The sequence below is a fragment of the Pristiophorus japonicus genome, chromosome 7 (genome assembly GCF_044704955.1).
Source record: "Pristiophorus japonicus isolate sPriJap1 chromosome 7, sPriJap1.hap1, whole genome shotgun sequence".
Taxonomy (NCBI): Eukaryota; Metazoa; Chordata; class Chondrichthyes; family Pristiophoridae; genus Pristiophorus; species Pristiophorus japonicus.
In genome coordinates this window covers 87,303,498-87,323,682 of record NC_091983.1, presented here as the reverse complement: position 1 = coordinate 87,323,682, position 20,185 = coordinate 87,303,498, and the positions used below count along the sequence as shown (strand labels likewise).

Here is a 20,185-nt window from a genome sequence, read left to right as displayed (position 1 = left end):
GCTAAGACTAGTCCTGGCCGACAGAAGCATAACCCAAAGGCCATTCATGCAGATTCAGTACAAAAGCAAAATACTGCGGATGCTGGAATCTGGAATAAAAACAGAAAATGCTGGAAATCTCAGCAGGTCAGACAGCATCTGTGGAGAGAGAATCAGAGTTAACGTTTCGGGTTGATGACCCTTCATCAGAACTGCAGATTGTTCGGAAAGAACACATTCTTAACAAGCACTGAAAGGGGAGAGGAAGAAAGAACAAAAGGAAAAGTCTCTGATAGATTGGAAGACAGGAGAAATTAGAGAGACAAACGGGATGATGGGCCGAATTGAAATGGTAATGCCAGGAGTTAGAAAAACATTAATCAAGATAGGGTGTGAATGGCAGAGTAATGACCAACTGCCATTAGAGACAAGGAGAAAAACAGAAACAGGTTCGTGGACGGGGAAAGGGAGCCAAGGATTGGCAGTGGTTAAACTCTGAAATTGTTGAACTCGATGTTGACTCCAGAAGGCTGTAAAGTGCCTAAACGAAAGATGAGGTGCTGTTCCTCGAACTTACGTTAAGCTTCATTGGAAGAGTACAGGAGACCGAGGACGGAGAGGTCAGAGTGGGAGTGGATTGGAGAATTAAAGTGACCGGCGATCGGAAGCTCAGGGTAACACTTACGGACTGAACGGAGGTGTTCCGCAGAGTGGTCACCCAATCCACACTTGGTCTCCCCAATGTAGAGGAGACCACATCGTGAGCATTAAATTGAAAGAAGTACAAGTAAATCGCTGTTTCACCTTGAAGGAGTATTTGGGGTCCTGGATAGTGGGAAGGAAGGAGGTAAAAGGGCCGATGTTGCATCTCCTGCGCTTGCACGGAAAGGTGCCGTGGGAAGGGGAGGGAGTACTGGGGGTGACTGTGGAATGGACCAGGGTGTCACAGAGGGAGCGGTCCCTTCAGAATATTAAGAGGGGAGGGGGAAGATGTGATTGGTGGTGGGGTCACACTGGAGGTGGCGGAAATGGCGGAGGATGATCCGTTGAACATAGAGTCTGGTGGGGTCAAAGGTGAGGACAAGGGAAACCCTATCATGGTTCTGAGAGGGCGAGGAAGGGGTGAGCGCAGAGGTGCGGGAAATAGAATGGACACGGTCGAGGGCCATGTTAACCACGGTAGAGGGGAATCCTCTGTTGAGGAAAAAGGAAGACACATCAGAGGCACTAGTGTGAAAGGTGGCGTTGTCAGAACAGATGCGATGGAGACGGAGAAACTGGGAGAATGGAATGGAGTTCTTACAGGATGCGGGGTGGGAGGAAATGTAGTCCAGGTAACTGTGGGAGTCAGTGGGCTTATAGTAGATACTGGTCGAAAGCCTATCCCCAGAGATGGAGATGGAGAAGTCGAGGAAGGGAATATTCAATATTGACACCCATAAAGAAGACTCCTGCTTAGAAGATAAGAACATAAGAATGAGATCATTTGGCCCCTCGAGCGTCGTACTCTGGAGACTAAGCATCATCCCTTTTACCCAAGGCTGTATCTTCCCAAGGGCAGAGCTGCAACAGGACAATGAAGACCGGATGAAGTAAGAGAGCAGAGGAACAATAAAGAAATGGAAACCGGGAGTTGCAATCCATGAGTCACATGCCTTTGTTACCTCTAGTCTCGACTATTTCAACATTCTCTTGGCTGACCTCCCATCTTCCACACTACATAAATGTGAGCTCATCCAAATCTCTGTTGTCTGTATCCTAACTCACACTGTCCTGTTCACCCATCACCCCTGTGTTTGCTGACCTAGGGTCCCAGTTCGCAACGCTTCAATTTAAAAATTCGTATCTTGTTTTCAAATCCCTCCATGGCCTCGCCTGTGCCTATCTCTGTTGCCTCCTCCAGCCTTACAAGCCTTAGAGATCTCTGTTCTTCTCCAATTCTGGCCTCTTGCATATCTCAATTTAATTGCCCCATCATTGCCGGCTGTGCCTTCAGCTGCTTAGGCTCCATACTTGGGAATTCCTTCTCTATACCCCCCAGCATCCCCACTTTTCTCTCCTCATTGAAGATGCTCCTTAAAGCCTACCTCTTTGTCCAAGCTTTTGGTCATCTGCCCTAATTTTTCCTTATGTGTCAAATTTTGTCTGATAATACTCCTCTGTTGTTGTTGAGAGATTCCTTTATTTTCCAACTCGAATAAATTAGAAAGGAACTTGTCACAGACTAGATTGCTAATTGCTTTTTCCAGTCAGAAGTCTATGGACCAGCAGCTAAAACCATACAATGATGTTTAAGTGAAAAAGCATAAAAGTTTAAACTTTTGCTTCATGTTTTTTTGAGTGTGCAAACTCCAACACAGTTGGAAGTATGAAATTGTCAGGTAAGCTTGTGAACAATTTGGCATTTCATCTCCAGATTTTAGATAGAACACCTCGGGGCCGAAATTTAGCCCCGCCCGAAACGGGTCGCACCTACCACTTTTGAAGTGTTTTTACCGCAGCTTCCGATGAGGTGGCCTCTTCCGCAAAATTCAGCTCTATGGCGTTTTTTTTCAGGCGGCCGGAAGTCGGTCATAATGGGTGCAGAGGTGTGGTGGTAATACTCTAGAGGGGCGGATGTGGAGGCGGGACGGAGTCACCATCGCTGTCAATCAGCAGTGGAGCGGTGATGACGTCAGTGCGCGTGTGAGTCACCACGTCTCTCCACTCACTTAAAGGGGAGAGAAGCAGCGACTGTTTAGGTTCGGCCCACTGGGCCACCAGGGAGGGTTTCAGCTGGGCCAGTAGCCTGGCACCAAAGAATGGGTGCCAGGCTGCCTGTTGGTGGCCCGGCCGAACCTGGGGGCATAATTGTCCAGTCAACAGGGAAGTCAGCCGGCAAAAAAATAACATGGCGGCCGCGGCAGTGCGCCCTCCCCTTGAAGGGCCACCGCGCTGCCATGGCTCACAGACTGAAAGGAAGGTGCACTGACAGGAAAGGCTGGCGGGCACACTGTGCAGCGGATTTATGATTTTTGAGTCTAAATTTCGTGGGGGGTGCAGGAGATCGGCGGTGCGCTCTTTGATGACACACTTAGGATGGTCGGCAGCAGCGGGCCAGAAGTGGTGACGCCAGAAAAATCCCCGAGCTGACTTTCGCTGGCGGTGGCCATTGGACCAGAAGTCGGCAGCCACTCGACTCCACCGCTTGGCCGCTGCTTTCTGGCGGTAAGTGGCCTTTTTGGGGCTGAATTTCGACCCTCTTCATGCTAATTGAACATTTCACTTAGAGATGAGAAAGGAATGGAAGTTGCCTACAGTCACAGATGGTAAAAAGTGGCATGGAAATAAAATATTGAGAAAATTATGGGAGCGGCTAGGGAACAATATCAAAACAATAAAATCCAATCGAACTTCTATTTTTTTCTCGCTGAATTTCTTTCTCAATAGAACAAATTTAATATTTTACAAAAGTCAACCTGGTTCTTTTGGGACCTCAATGTGCAATGTGAAGAGCTATACATATTCAGTTTTATTTATTATCGTTAGTGTTATATCAGTTCAAATAAAAATGGAGATATAAATGGGCAAAGCAGCACTCCTAATATTAACACTGACCTGGCTCTAAGAATGGGCCAAACCCACCGTCATTAAAATGTTTCATAGTCTTCAATACTGACCGTAATTTCTGCGGTCTCGAGGAGTCCGTGTTCCACGCGTTTATTGAATGTGCGAGGTTGCAGCCCCTCTTCCAATGTCTGAAGGGGTTGCTCCTCAAATTCTGGTTGCACTTCAGTCCCACACTCCTGATCTTTGGGCATCCTGTGTGGAAGGGAGCGGGCAGGTCGGAAAGCCTCCTCATAGGACTGCTCCTGGGCATGGCCAAGGAGGCCATCAGCCGGTCCAGGCAGCGGGCGGTCGAGGGGGTCGTTCAGCCTGACTGCCTGCCTGTCTTCCTGGTTACATCTGAGCCAGGGTGTCACTGAGGTGGAGCATGCGGTGTCCATTGGTACGCTTGTGGCCTTCCGTGAGAGGTGGACGCCGGAGGGACTGGAGTGCATTGTCACCCCCGGCAACCAAATTTTAATTTGATCATCAATGTTTAAAGGTTAATTTGTCTATATTTGTCAGTTTTAGTGCCCCCCCCCCCCCGTTTTAGCCAGGGGGCACTTGTATAATTTGTGTTTTTAGTGCCCTCAAACCCCCCCCCCAAAAAACAAAACAAAAAAACAAAAAAAACAAAAAAACAAAACAAAAAATAAGGGCACTTGTTTGAAAGTGTTTAGAGTGTGCCCCCCCCGCCTTTAATCAGGGACACTTAATTGAAGTGCACAACTAAAATAGTTGTATAATTTGTGGTTTTTTTTGGTGCCTTCAAAAAAAAAATAGAAGCTGCAAGTATTGATCATCCATTTGGATTTTAACTATTTAATTGTGACTCAAATCATTACACATTCAGTTTTGCTTATGTCACTGCTTAACTGCAGCTCTAGTTACAACCATTGGTGCCATTAAGGGAGTGGTCAGCTATTAGCATGTTGTTGCCTCTACCTCGTTAATGTGGCATATCAGGCACTGGAATAGTACTTAGGTTGCAAGTCTGCTGGGGCTGGAATGTTGATTCCATTATCTGTTTCCCAAATAACAACAACTAGACTTCATTAGCTGTGAAGTGCTGTGGGACATCCTGAGATTGTGAAAAGCACTGTATAAATGCAAATTCTTTCTCTTTGAATGTAAATGTAACCATCATCATAGGCAGTCCCTCGGAATCGAGGAAGACTTGCTTCCACTCTTAGCATGAGTTCTTAGGTGGCTGTACAGTCCAATACGAGAACCACAGTCTCTGTCACAGGTGGGACAGATAGTCGTTGAGGGAAACGGTGGGCAGGGAGCCTGGTTTGCTGCATGCTCCTTCCGCTGCCTGCGCTTGATTTCTGCATGCTCTTGGCGCCGATACTCAAGGAGCTCAGCGCCATCCCGAATGCATTTCCTCCACTTAGGGCGATCTATGGCCAAGGACTCCCAGGTGTCAGTGGGGATGTCGCACTTTATCAGGGAAGCTTTGAGGGTATCCTTGTAACATTTCCTCTGCCCGCCTTTGACTCATTTGCCGTGGACGAGTTCCGAGTAGAGCGCTTGCTTTGGGAGTCTCCTGTCTGGCATGCGGACTATATGGTTCTCGTATTGGACTGTGCTGATCAAGTGTTGGTCAGTGCTTCAATGCTGGGGATGTTGGCCTGGATGAGGATGCTAATGTTTGTGCTTCTGTCCTCCCAGGGGATTTGTAGGATCTTGCGGAGACATCGCAGGTGGTATTTCTCCAGCGACTTGAGGTGTCTACTGTACATGGTCCACGTCTCTGAGTCACATGTACCCACAGGCTAAGTGAGTGAGCAAAAATTTGGCAGGTGGAATATAATGGAAAGTGTGAGGTCATGCACTTTGGCAAAAAAAATCAAAGAGCAGGTTATTATTTAAATGGAGAGAGATTGCAAAGTGCCACAGTACAGCAGGGTAGTTGTGCAAGAAACGCAAAAGGATAGTATGCAGGTACAACAAGTGATCAGAAAGGCCATTGGAATCTAGGCCTTTATTACAAAGGGGATGGAGTATAAAAGCAGGGAAGTCTTGCTATAGTTGTACAGGGTATTGGTGATGCCACACCTGGAATACTGTGTGCTGTTTTGGTTTCCATATTTACGAAAGGATATACTTGCTTTGGAGGCAGTTCAGAGAAGGTTCACTAGGTTGATTCCGGAGATGAGGGGGTTGACTTATGAGGAAAGGTTGAGTAGGTTGGAATTCAGAAGAATGAGAGGTGAACTTATCGAAACGTTTAAGATTATGAGGGGGCTTGACAAGGTGGATACAGAGAGGATGTTTGCACTGATAGGGGAGACTAGAACTAGAGGGCAAAATCTTAGAATAAGGGGCCGCCCATTTAAAACTGAGATGAGGAGAAATTTCTTCTCTCAGAGTGTTGTGAATCTGTGGAACTCACTGCCTCAGAGAGCTGTGGAAGCTGGGACATTGAATACATTTAAGACAGAAATAGACAGTTTCGTAAACGATAAGGGAATAAGGTGTTATGGGGAGCAGGCAGGGAAGTGGACCTGATTCCATGATCGGATCAGCCATGATCGTATTAAATGGCAAAGCAGGCTCGAGGGGCCGTATGGCCTATTCCTGCTCCTATTTCTCATGTTCTTATGTTCCTTGATAATAGATTACTACTTCTATGGGCTATATTGAATTGACATTGATTACACTAGGCCACTGCAGACAATGATTGGCACTTTCAATGTCGGACCTTTAAAACGGGCGGTAGCGGATTGGCCAAACGATACTCACCCTGGTCGATTTTCCTTACGATTAAACGCAATAAAAAGGAAAATAGGGTGGACTGCATACTGAGCGGCTGATCTGATACCGCTTGATTTTACACCCTGCTGATGTTGAAAGTTATGTCCAATAAGCTCAGACTAATGGCATGATTTGAAATCTAATAATTTTTATCCAGCTAATAGATAAGCCGCTCGTCAGGTGATGTGATCTCATCAATCTATTATCCTCATTATTTTTTTGCATTGCTTTGTAGCATTGTTCCGTGACTTGAGTGACTGCATTCCACAATTGTAATACTCTATGTTCATGTAAGTTAACAAAACAACTAGAAATGCTATGCACAAGACCTATCAATCTATAAGATAACAGTGATACATCTGGTAACAAATGACCTCAAATTTATACTAGAATTTTCATACTATGTAGCACAGGAACCTAACTTTAAAACATCTGGCAAAAATAATCTATATTAGGTTTTTCTATAGCTAAAGCTATAAGTACTTTCAATTGTTCAATTTCCATTTAAGCATCTGCAAAGGGATAAGACAGCACACAACCCATCAGAAATAAATTAAAGGACTACATTTAATAAAATGCACATTTTCAAATCACTGCAACCTCGTTAGAAAATAGTATCAGAGTTCCATGACCAGACATTTTATTTATGAACTACCTTGAGGGCATATAAACAAATGCAGACCTATAGGAAAGCTGCAATCATGCTGTATTATTCTTTATGGGTTTCAATAAGCTCTTGTAGAGGGGAGGGAATAGAGCGATACACTGGTCAGAACAGTTTCCTTTCACTCCTGGGACGTAGTGTGAAGTCACAAAGGCCCCAAGTTGGATCACTGGTATGGCCTGTGGTGCCACATTTGGCCTCAGTGTCGATAAGTCAAGGAGGGAAAATATTAGCCAGGGTTCTCATGTCTTAATGCAGTTCCATAACCCCTGTTGCAAAGTGTGGATGTTGGTTGAGGACAGGATTAAGATTGGCTTTGATAACTCCATTGGTCAAATGGTCTGCTGTGACTAACTCTAAAAGTTCATAGGGGTAAGAGAAGTCTGACGACACTCAGGGACCAAACTCTTGAACAGGCGAGAAAATAAATTGAAAAATAAAATAAAGCAGTAATGTGCTCAAAGCTGTGGTATCTGCATGTCTGCTGATCTGCTTTCTTGGCTGGAGGTCAAAGTGAAAAAAATAATAAGGAAAGGCTTGAAATATCGAAAGAAAAAAAGAGACAGCAACATTGAAATAACATTTGTTTCTTTGATCTAACAAATTTGCCACTATGAAGAAAGGACTGATACACATTTTACCAGTGATTTATTTGGCTGATTGACTGGTCATGAAACCCATTTAAACTATTTCTAGGAGAAGAATGTAGAAAACACACAATGCACACTCAGAAGGGCCAGGCTCATCAGCTCAAGGCTGAGGTTGGCCCTATACTTTCTACCTTGGGTTTGCATCCCCCTCTTCCTCACTATTGCAATAGCTCCCACCGTCTTCCGTCCTGAGATCAACCAGAGAATCAAGCAATTTTACAGATGTCACTGGAGATCAATAATAGAGTGAAGTCTATGAAAAAGATCTTAAGTAAAATCACCCTTTCCTGGAGATCCATTTGTTTTAAGCACTTCAATAGTTCATGCTTTTAAAATCCTTCACAACATCACAGTCCTGTTACGATCATCTAAGTTTTTTATTTTGATAAAATCCGACCGTACTTTCATTTCACCTGCATTATTATAACATACACTTAGACTATTGAACATTTATCTATAATTTTAAAAAGACCTGTAGAGATTTAAATAAATCCAGCTTCTAAGGAGAGCTTTCCTTTACTGAAATATCTTATTCTACACAATCATGTAACAGATCCTGTGAAAGTATCTAAATAAGGTATAAATCTGACAAGAGTTTTATAGTTACAGCTTATATAATTAAGAAAAGTTAAAATCATATCAATTTCAGGAAGATCTTGAATCCTTACAGTCAGTAAAATTAACTTGGATAAATCTCTTAAAGCATCATATTTGTGATTATATCTTAATTCTAAAGGTTGTGTGGGGTTTTCTTTAATCAACATCACATCTGTGATTAAACTAAAATAAAGTGATAATGGCAGAATTATCATATTACCAGCAATATACATTAAATACAATGATATGCAAGTAGGCAATGACACACAGAGTGATGAAACCTTTTACAAACATTTTGGGGTAGAAATTTGTCTTAGATGGTAGTGCAAATGAGCATTATTGTATGGCGCCTGCTATACTCCCTGCCCAATAATTAGTTCCAATGATTTCAATAGAAGTGAATATGGTGCCGAAAATTCCGGCCTTGCCGGCTCCGTACGAAGTGCGAGGCCTCGCAAAAAACAGTTTTTGGGGTGAGATGCGCATGCGCCGAAAACCGGTTTTTCCAATCTGTCAAAATTTCTCTTCAGGTCCTCCACATCCCCAGGAGAAGGACATCCGACGGGAGAGATTGGGCTATTTGCCCAACACATGCCCAGCGAATGTCCTTCAAACTTTTACGCCTGGTAAAAACAGGCATATAGCTGACTTTTGCCAGCGTAAGAGTTTTAAAACATATAAAAATTAAATTTAATCATACATTTTTATGTTAAAAACTCTGTCCATTAAGCTAAGTTTATCTTTAACCCTATTAAAACACATTAAAAAAATTCCAAAATTATTTTTTTCTAAAACATTTAATTAACTTTAATTTCAATTAATTTTAAATAAGTGAGGTGTTTTTTTTAAAAAACTCGTAAAAACAGAGTTCCCATAATTATCAATGAGAATACTACCTAGTGATTGGTGGTCCAGGCCCACGTGACTCCAGCAGAATATGATAATTCTGCCATTATCCTTGCGTACGTACTGGGAAGTCATCTCCCCATATGCTGCGCATCGAATGAAGGCCTCCGACCGCAATCGAAGGCGCCTCCGGGACAACCAGGTATTTTCACAAAATTTTTTCGGGTCAGAGATGTTCGCCCGAAGGAAGTCTCCGATTGCAATTTTCCCCCCATTAAGTGGGGCGTATGTGATAACGTCTGCTTAGTGCTACCATTTAAAGCAAATTTCTATTCCTTAATTTGTTACTACATTTAACCGAGTTGTGCTGAAGAAGTGAATTATAACAGCCCTTTTGTGCCTAAACTCTCTTGATCTGTCATAAAACACCACCACCCCAAGTAGTCTCAATGCAGTTTCACATTGCACTGACTGCATTGTTACGTTTTTCTAATAAAAAATAAAACTATCAGTGTGGAAAATACTTTTCATTAACTTATGTTATCTAATAGACTGAATACTAACATTTCTTGTCAGCTTAATCCTAACAAGAAGTGTTAGTACTCTGTCTATTAAATAACCGAAGTAAATAAACAGTATTTTAATTTCCATATTTTTCCCATTTCCCAAATATATTATATGTACTTGTTTGGATGCTTGAGAAGCATTGTCACAGACCGAGGATTATCACGTAACTCCACAAAGATAAACTTCTCTTCACTCAATGTGTGCTTACATACAAGTCCATCATGTCCCAAGCACTCCGGAGTGAGGTCCTCCACAGAATTCATGGCAATGACTCCTTAAGCAAGTGTCAACCTCTCCAGGTTTCTTTGCTTTGCTCTTTTCAGTGCCACAAAGCCTTCTTTTGCAAATATATTCAATGATAATGGATCAACTTTTGATTAATCACTACAAATCCTTTTGGCAAAGCTAAAATGAGACTATTATTATTTTAGAACTATCTCCAAATTTACCTTGTCACAGTCAAATCACACAGCCCTTAAATCATACAAGAGGCTTTGATGAATCTAGGACTCATCTAATTTAATTTTTATTTAAGAAATGCTATCTTAATGATCTTCTGGTTAGTTTTGTTGTTGAAATATAGCAAATAGATTGAAATCAATGCAGTGAATGACAGAATGTTTTTTCATTGTCACTATTTGCTGAATAAGGTGCAACCTTTGTAATGCAAATTGCTTTTTACTGTGTTATATAAAACAATGCCATAGGGGCTCATTTTCAACTTACTGCTGGAGTGTAAAACTGGTTTTGTAGATCAGGCCCCCGTAAAGAAAGCGTCCAATTTTCCTTTCCATTGATTTCAATTGCAAATGACCCCCACAGTATTTGATGAGTAAATGTAGACAGTTGTAGGCCACAGGGATCATTCAATGATCTGGTGATCTCAGGCAGATTGGCTCTTGCACAAAGGATGCTTAAGGAAATCATGGGTAGGAAGCCTCTGATTTTCCATCCACAAATTCTAACAACTGAATACTGTCAGTGATGTTATTGCACAAATGTTTAATGCAACTGAATCTGCTCTCCACTATTTTAATGGAGGCATTACTCATTTAAAGTTGGAAACACCATCTTGGAGAACTCAGCTGACAAGATTTGACTGATGGGGGTGTGCAGGTAGATATTGTGGGGCTTTGCTTTTGGGATTAATGGCTATTTATGTAAAACTTTCTTTAAAAGCAGTTGGATGCAATAGATTGCGTGGTATAGTAGAATGTACATTTTCTGAGAGGAAGGGGCATAATGGCACATTTTCTAGTTTTATCCTTTTTTACTTAAGTTGTTAGAAAGTTTAATTGTGTGTCCTTTAGGGAAGGAAACCTGTTGTCCTTACCTGGTCTGGCATATATAACTCAAGTCAAACACCAATGTGGTTGACTCTTAAATACCCTCTGAAGCAGCCGAGTGAGCCAGTCAGTTGTATCAAACCATTGGGTAACTAGGAATGGGAATTATATGCCAGCCTTGCCAGTCACGCCCATATTTTGAGAATGGAAATGTTACCCTTATTTATGAAGATTCAGTTTGCATACTAAATACCTGTGTACATGCGTGCATTTGGTAGCCGGGCTTTGTATAGATATAGAATAACTTCTACCCCTTGTATTCTAGTCCTCTAGATATAAAGGCCAGCAGTCAAACATTCAATCAAGTTCGTCAGGCATGACCTATACTTTACAAATCCATACTGGCTCTCTCCGATCAGCTAAAAACTTTCAAGGTGTTCAGTCACTCTATCCTTAGTTATAGACTCTAGTAATTTGCCGACAACAGATATTAGACTAACTGAGATCAGTGCAATAGTGAGAAACGAGATTGGCTCAGAAGATCAAGATGTTGAATCAGTTTGGTTGGAGATATGGAATGATAAGGGGAAAAAGTCGCTGGTGGGTGTAGTCTATAGGCCCCCTGTACAGTAGCTACACTGTTGGAAGGAGTATAAATCAAGAAATAATGGAGACTTGTAAAAAAGGAACGGCAATAATCATAGGCGATTTTAACCTTCATGTTGATTGGACAAAGCAAGTTGGCCAGGGTAGCCTTGAGGAAGAGTTCATGGAGTATATCTGGGATAGTTTCCTTGAACAGTACATTATGGAATCAACCAGGGAGCAGGCTATCTTAGATCTGGTACTGTGTAATGAGACAGGATTAATAAACGATCTCCTAGTAAAGGATCCTCCAGGAATGAGTGATCATTACACGGTTGAATTTCAAATACAGTTGGAGGGTGAGAAAATTGGATCTCTAAGCAGTGTCCTAAGCTTAAATAAAGGAGACTACAAAAGTATGAAGGCAGAGTTTGCTAAAGTGGACTGGGAAAATACATTAAAGAGTGGGACGGTTGATGAGCAGTGGCATAAATGTAAGGAGATATTTCATATCTCTCAACAAGAATATATCTGAATGAGAAGGAAAGACTGTAAGAGAAGAGATAACCATCTGTGACTAACTAAGGAAATAAGGGATGGTATCAGATTGAAAACAAGGGCATACAATGTGGCCAAGACAAGTAGGAGGCCAGAGGATTGGGAAACTTTTAAAAGCCAGCAAAGAATACTAAAAAAATAATAAAGAGAGGGAAGATAGATTATGAAAGTAAACTAGCATAAAATATAAAAACAGATAGTAAAAGTTTCTACAGGTACATAAAAAGGAAAAGAGTGGCTAAATTAAATGTTGGTCCCTTTGAGGATGAGACCGGGGAATAAATAATGGGGATGAGGGAAATGGCAGAGATTTTGTGTTATGTATGGAGAAAGAGTCAGACTGAACACAGTGAGCTCAAAGTAAAGTGTGACCTTAGTATTTTATTGCAGGTCTCCAGAGTGCCTCTCCAACCGGTGAGGCCTACTTAAATACCTGTGCTCCCAAGGGATTATGGGATCCCTTGGGCCTCCAGGGGATGAGCCCTCTGGTGGCTGTACAGAGTAAATACAAGTTTACATATATAACAACACTCCCTCCCAAAGTCAATAGTGTAACTATTTACAATGTGAGTCGATCTGGGGTCCTTCTTGCCCTGGTTGATCGTCTCGGTGTGAAAGCTGATATTGTAGAATCATTTGTTGGGCCCTCGCTGGGCTGCTGTGCAGCTGGCCTTGCTGGGCTGCCTGGTGTGTTGGGTCCTGTTGGGCTGCTGTGGATGATGAGTTCTGCTTCGTGGTCAACCGTGGTGCTGGCTGCCACTGGTGTGTATGTTGGGGGATCAAAAAAGGTAGGGCCCAAGGTGGGTTGCTCAGGATAGTCTGTGAATCTGAGTTTGATTTGATCCCAGTGTTTCCGGTGAATTAATCCATTTGAAAGTTTGACCCGAAATACCATGCTCCCCTCTTTGGCCATGACAGTGCTGGGAAGCCGCTTGGGACCTTGTCCATAATTAAATACAAATACAGGATCATTGATTTCAATCTCATGTGACACATTTGCGCTATCATGCTATGTACTTTGTTGAAGCCGCCTGCTTTCTACCTGTTCATGTAGATCAGGGTGAACTAACGAGAGCCTTGTCTTAAGTGCTCTTTTCATGAGCAGTTCAGCAGGTGGGATCCCAGTGAGTGAGTGGGGTCTCGTGTGGTAGCTAAGCAGGACTCGGGATAGGCGAGTCTGCAGCGAGCCTTCAGTTACCCTCTTCAAGCCTTGCTTGATGGTTTGCACTGCTCTCTCTGTCTGACCATTGGACGCTGGTTTAAATGAGGCAGATGTGACATGTTTGATTCTGTTATGGGTCATGAATTCTTTGAATTCAGCACTGGTAAAACATGGCCTGTTGTCACTCACCAGGACATCGGGTAGGCTGTGTGTGGCAAACATGGCCCGCAGGCTTTCAGTCGTGGCAGCGGATGTGCTAGCCGACATTATCTCACATTCAATCCACTTGGAGTACGCATCTAGAAACCCAAGGAACGTTTTACCCAAGAACGGGCCTGCACAGTCGGCGTGTACCCTAAACCACGGCTTGGAGGGCCAAGACCATAAACTTAGCGGCGCCTCCCTGGGTACATTGCTCAACTGCGAGTATGTATTACATCTGTGAATGCAGGACTCTAAGTCCGCATCGATACCGGGCCACCACACGTGGGATTTGGCTATCACTTTCATCATTACGATGCCTGGGTGCGTACTGTGGAGGTCATTGATGAAGGTGTTTCTGCCCTTCTTGGGAACCACTACTCAATTGCCCCACAGAAGGCAGTCTGCCTGTATAGACATTTCATCTTAGCGCCGCTGGAATGGCTTTATCTCTTCCTGCGTTTCCACTGGGACACTGGACCAGCTCCCGTGAAGCACACAGCTTTTGACTAGCGATAATAAGGGGTCCTGGCTCGTCTAGGTTTTGATCTGCTGGGCAGTGACGGGTGATTGCTCACTCTCAAATGCTTCCATAACCATGGCTAAATCTGCGAGCTGTGCCATTTCCACCCCTGTGGTGGGCAATGGCAGTCTACTGAGAGCATCAGCGCAGTTTTCTGTGCCTGGCCTGTGGCGGATGGCATAGTTATATGCGGACAACGTGAGCGCACATCTCTGGATGCGGGCTGAAGCATTGGTATTTATTCCTTTCCTCTTGGAAAACAGGGATATGAGTGGCTTATGGTCAGTTTCCAATTCGAATTTTAGCCCAAACAGGTATTAATGCATTTTCTTTATCTCATAGACACACGCTAACGCTTCTTTCTCAATCATGCTGAAGACTCTCTCAGCCTTAGACAGACTCCTGGATGCATAAGCAACCAGTTGCAGTTTCCCGAAATCATTAGCTTGTTGCAATACACACCGGACGCCATATGACGACGCATCATATGCTAGTACCAAACGCTTACATGGATCATACAACACAAGCAATTTGTTTGAGCAAAACAATTTTCTCGATTTTACAAAGGCATTTTCTTGGCTTTTGCCCCAAATCCATTCGTCCCCTTTTCGTAGTAAGACATGCAGTGGTTCTAACAGTGTGCTGAGACCCAGTAAGAAGTTACCAAAGTAGTTGAGGAGTCCTGTGGCCTCGGTGCGTTCTCGATTGCCTCCGTCTTCGCGTTGGTGGGCCTGATGCCATCCGCTGCAATCCTCCTTCCCAAGAACTCCACTTCAGGTGCCAGGAAAATGCACTTCGAGCGATTTAACCTGAGCCCCATGTGGTTGAGTCAACTAAGAACCTCCTCCAGGTTCTGCAGATGCTCGGCTGTGTTCCCACCTGTGACCAATATGTCGTCCTGGAAGACCACGGTGTGTGGGACCAACTTCAGTAAGCTTTCCTCTGGAATATCGCCGCCACTGAACAAATTCCAAACTGGCATCTGTTATAAGCAAAAAGACCTTTGTGCGTGTTGATGCAGGTGAGGCCCTTCGATGATTCCTCCAGTTCCTGCATCATGAAGTCAGATCCAGCTTTGTGAACGTCTTCCCTCCCGCTAGCGTTGCAAAGAGGTCGTCGGCCTTTGGTAGTGGGTATTGGTCCTGCAGGGAGAAACGATTGATAGTTACTTTGTAATTGCACAGATTCTGACGGTGCCATCTCCCTTGAGGGCAGGAACGATCGGGCTGGCCCACTTGTTGAACTCGATCGGTGAAATGATGCCCTCTTGTTGCAGCCAGTCTAGCTCGATCTCTACCTTTTCTCTCATCATGTACACTACTGCTCTCGCCTTGTGATGGATGGGTCGCGCCCCCGGAATTAGGTGGATCTTCACTTTTGCTCCTTGGAATTTCCCAATGCCTGGTTCAAACAGCGAAGGGAACTTGTTTAACACCTGGGCACACAAAGTGTCGTCAGCGGGTGATAGCGCTCGGCCATCATCCCAGTTCCAGCGTATCTTTCCCAGCCAGCTACTGCCAAGCAGCGTGGGACCATTGCCCAGTACCACCCAGAGTGGTAGCTTGTGCACTGCTCCATCGTAAGAGACCTTTACGGTAGCACTTCCAATTCTTTCATGTAAGTTCTTAGTTTCGTACGAATTGGAGTTAAGACTGGCCTTGAGGCCTTGTTGCACCACAATCTTTCGAAAGTCTTTTTGCCGATGATCGACTGGCTCGCGCCTTGTGTCCAGTTCCATTGTCACCGGGAGTCCATTTAGTTCAACATTCAGCATTATCGGGGGACAATTTGTGGTGAATGTGTGCACCCCATGTATCTCTGCCTCCTTGGTCTGAGACTCTGGTTCGTTGTGATCCTCCATGGAACTGTCCTCCTCTGCAACATGGTGGTTTGCAGGTTTAACAGGATTAGCAGCTCGTCTGCACATACGTTGGAGGTGACCCATTGTTTCACAGCCCTTGCAAACATACCCTTTGAATTGGCATGAATGGAAATGATGATCACTCCCGCAGTGCCAACAAGGTGTTAATGGCCTTGCATTCATCACCCTTGATGGTGGACTCTGAGACATCTGCGGACATGCAGCTGCAGGCATGTGTGACCTGCCCTGTATGTTGTGATTCAAAAACATCACTTTGTTCACAGTACTTGTAGCAGCACTTGTGCGCTGAGAGATTTGCTTAGCATTGTCACTGGTGGCAATGAATGCCTGGGCTATCGCTATGGCCTTACTCAAGGTCGGGGTCTCTACATTCAAAAGTTTGCAAAGTATGGCTTCGTGGCCAATGCCAAGTACGAAAAAATCTCTGAGCATGTGCTCCAAATGTCCTTCAAACTCGCAATGTCCTGCAAAGCATCTTAGCTCGGCAACATAACTCGCCACTTCCTGGCTTTCAGACCTTTTGTAGGTGTAGAACCGGTACCTCGCCATCAGAACGCTTTCCTTCGGGTTCAAATGCTCTTGGACCAGTGTACACAAATCATCGTACGATTTCTCCGTGGGTTTCGCTGGAGTGAACAGATTCTTCATGAGGCCATACGTTGGTGCCCCACAGACGGTGAGGAGGATCACCCTTCGTTTGGCAGCATTCTCTTCCCCATCTAGCTCGTTGGCCACAAAGTATTGGTCGAGTCGCTCCACAAAAGTTTCCCAATCATCTCCCTCTGAGAATTTCTCCAGGGTGCCCACTGTTCTCTGCATCTTTGGGTTTGCTTTCAGTATCTCGTCGCCAGTTGTTATGTATGGAGAAAGAGTCAGACTGAACACTATGAGCTTAAAGTAAAGTGTGACCTTAGTCTTTTATTGCAGGTCTCCAGAGTGCCTCTCCAACTGGTGAGGCCTCCTTAAATACCTGTGCTCCCAAGGGATCCCTTGGCCTCCAGGGGATGAGCCTGTGGCTGTACAGAGTAAATACAAGTTTACATATATAACACTTTGAACAAATATTTTGTATCAGTCTTCATAGTAGAAGACACTAAAATCATCTCAATAAGGGATAATCAAAGGGCTATAGGGATGGAGGTATTAATCATCATCACCACTAATGAAGTAGTATTCTGTAAAATAATGGTACTAAAGGCAGACAAGTCCCCTGGACCTGATGGCTTGCATCCTAGGATCTGAAAAGAAGTGGCTGCAGAGATAGTAGATGCATTGATTGTAATCTACCAAAATTCCCTGGATTCTGGGGAGGTCCTAGCGGATTGACAAACCGCAAATGTAATGTCCCTATTTAAAAAAGGAGGCAGACAGAAAGCAGGAAACTATAGACCAGTTAGCCTAACATCTGTTGTTGGGAAAATGCTGGAGTCCATTATTAAGGATGCAGTAGCAGTACATTTCGAAAAGCATAATTCAGTCAAGCAGAGTCAGCATGGTTTTATGAAAGGGAAATCAGGTTTGACAAATTTGCTGAAATTCTTTGAGGAAGTAACGAGCAGGGTGGATAAGGGGGAACCAGTAGATGTAGAGGTTTTGGATTTGCAGAAGGCATTCAATAAGGTGCCACATAAAAGGTTACTGCACAAGATAAAAGTTCATGGGGTTTGGGGTAATATATTAGCATGGATTGAGGATTATCTAACGAACAGAAAATAGAACATCGGGATTAACGGGTCATTTTCCGGTTGGCAAACAATAACTAGTGGGGTGCCGCAGGGATCGGTGCTGGGTCCTCAACTATTTATAATCTATATTAATGACTTGGATGAAGGGACCAAGTGTACTGTAGCTAAGTTTGCTGATGATACATCATCATAGGCAGTCCCTCAAAATCGAGGGAAGACTTGCTTTGACTCTTAAAATTAGTCTTTAGTTGCCTGAATAGTTCAATACGAGAGCCACAATCTCTGTCACAGGTGGGACAGATAGTCATTGAGGGTAAGGGAGGGTGGAACAGATTTGCCGCATGCTCTTTCCGCTGCCTACGCTTGATTTCTGCATGCTCTCGCCAATGAGACTCGACATGCTCAGCGCCCTCCTGGATGCACTTCCTCCACTTCGGACAGTCTTTGGCCAGGGACTCCCAGTTGTCAGTGGGGATGTTGCACTTCATCAGGGAGGGTGTCCTTGTATCGTTTCCTCTGCCCACCTTTGGTTCATTTGCCGTGAAGGAGTTCTGAGTAGAGCGCTTGCTTTGGGAGTCTTGTGTCTGGCATGTGGACAATGTGGCCCGCCCAGCGGAGCTGATCAAGTGGGGTCAGTGCTTCAATGCTGGGGATGTTGGCCTGGTCAAGGATGCTAATGTTGGTGCGCCTGTTCTCCCAGGGAATTTGTAGGATCTTGCGGAGGCATCGTTGGTGGTACTTCTCCAGCGACTTGAGGTATCTACTGTACATGGTTAATGTCTCTGAGCCATACAGGAGGGCGGGTATTACTACAGCCCTGTTGACCATGAGCTTTGTGGCAGATTTGAGGGCCTGGTCTTCGAACACTCTTTTCCTCAGGCGACCAAAGGCTGCATAGGCACACTGGAGGCGGTGTTGAATCTCATCATCAACATCTGCTCTTGTTGATAAGGGGCTCCTGAGGTATGGGAAATGGTTCACGTTGATGATACAAAGGTGGGTGGGAAAGCAAATTGTGAGGAGGACACAAAAAAATCTGCAAAGGGATATAAACAAACTATGTGAGTGGAAAAAAATTTGGCAGATTAGTACAATGTGGGAAAATGTGAGGTTATCCACTTTGGCAGAAAAAATAGAAAAACAAATTATAATTTAAATGGAGAAAAATTGCAAAGTGCTGCAGGATGGAGAGACCTGGTGGTCCTTGTGCATGAAACACAAAAAGTTAGTATGCAGATACAGCAAGTAATCAGGAAGGCAAATGGAATGTTGGCCTTTATTGTAAGAGGGGTCGAATATAAAAGCAGAGAAGTCCTGCTACAATTGTTCAGGGTATTAGTGAGGCTACACCTGGAGTACTGCGTGCAGTTTTGGTCTCCGTATTTAAGGATTAGCGACTTGGAAGAAGGGACTGAGTGTAACGTAGGCAAGTTTGCTGACGATACAAAGATGGGAGGAAAAGCAATGTGTGAGGAGGACACCAAAAATCTTCAAAAGGACATAGAAAGGCTAAGTGAGTGGGCGAAGATTTGGCAGATGGAGTATGATGTCGGAAAGTGTGAGGTCATGTACTTTGACAGAAAAAAATCAAAGAGCAAGTTATTATTTAAATGGAGTAAGATTGCAAAGTGCCGCAGTACAGCGGGACCTGGGGGTACTTGTGCATGAAACACAAAAGGTTAGTATGCAGGTACAACAAGTGATCAGGAAGGCAAATGGTATCTTGGCCTTTATTGCAAAGGGGTTGGAATATAAAAGCAGCGAAGTCTTGCTACAGTTGTACAGGGTATTGGTGAGGCCACACCTGGAATACTGCGTGCAGTTTTGGTTCCATATTTACGAAAGGATATACTTGCTTTGGAGGCAGTTCAGAGGTGGTTATCTAGGTTGATTCTGGGGATGAGGGGGTTGACCTATGAGGAAAGGTTGAGTACTCATTGGAATTCAGAAGAATGAGAGGTGATCTTATCGAAACGTATAAGATTATGAAGGGGCTTGACAAAGCGGACGCAGAGAAGATGTTTCCACTGATGGGGGAGACTAGAACTAGAGGGTATGATTTTAGAATAAGGGGCTGCCCATTTAAAACAGAGACGAGAGGAATTTCTTCTCTCAGAGGATTGTAAATCTGTGGAAATCGCTGTCACAGAGAGCTGTGGAAGATGGGACATTGAATAAATTTAAGACAGAAATAGACAGTTTCTTGAACGATAAGGGGATAAGGTGTTATGGGGAGTGGGCGGGGAAGTGGAGCTGAGTCCATGATCAGATCAGCCATGATCGTATTGAATGGCGGAGCAGGCTCGAGGGGCCGTATGGCCTACTCCTGTTCCTAGTTCTTATGTTCTTATGTTCTTATGAGGGGGTTGAGTTATGAAGATAGGTTGAATAGGTTGGGCTTATACTTATTGAAGTTCAGAAGAATGAGAGAGAATCTGATCGAAACATATAAGATAATGAGGGGGCTCGACAAGTTGGATGTCGAGAGAATATTTCCACTCATAGGGGAAACTAGAACTAGGACGCATAGTCTCAGAGTAAGAGGCCGCCCATTTAAAACTGAGATGAGGAGGAGTTTCTTCTCTGAGGGTTGTAAATCTGTGGAATTTTCTGCCTCAGAGAGCTGTGGAGGCTGGAGCATTGAATATATTTAAG

The 20,185-nt window shown here is 44.0% G+C and overlaps 1 protein-coding gene across 5 annotated transcripts in view; it reads right to left on the bottom strand.

The window, feature by feature from the left end:
- Positions 1–20,185, bottom strand: part of otofa (otoferlin a) — a 655,153-nt gene that overhangs the window by 286,818 nt on the left and 348,150 nt on the right. For 2 of the 5 annotated variants that reach the window (XM_070884403.1, XM_070884402.1), the window contains exon 6: positions 18,435–18,451. The exons of 1 other annotated variant lie outside the window; for it this stretch is intronic. In XM_070884403.1, coding sequence (XP_070740504.1) covers positions 18,435–18,451 — 17 coding nt within the window. Of the gene's footprint in view, positions 1–15,641; positions 15,685–18,434; positions 18,452–20,185 lie in introns of all 5 variants that reach the window. 2 more of the 5 variants (XM_070884401.1, XM_070884405.1) reach the window with 1 other exon arrangement.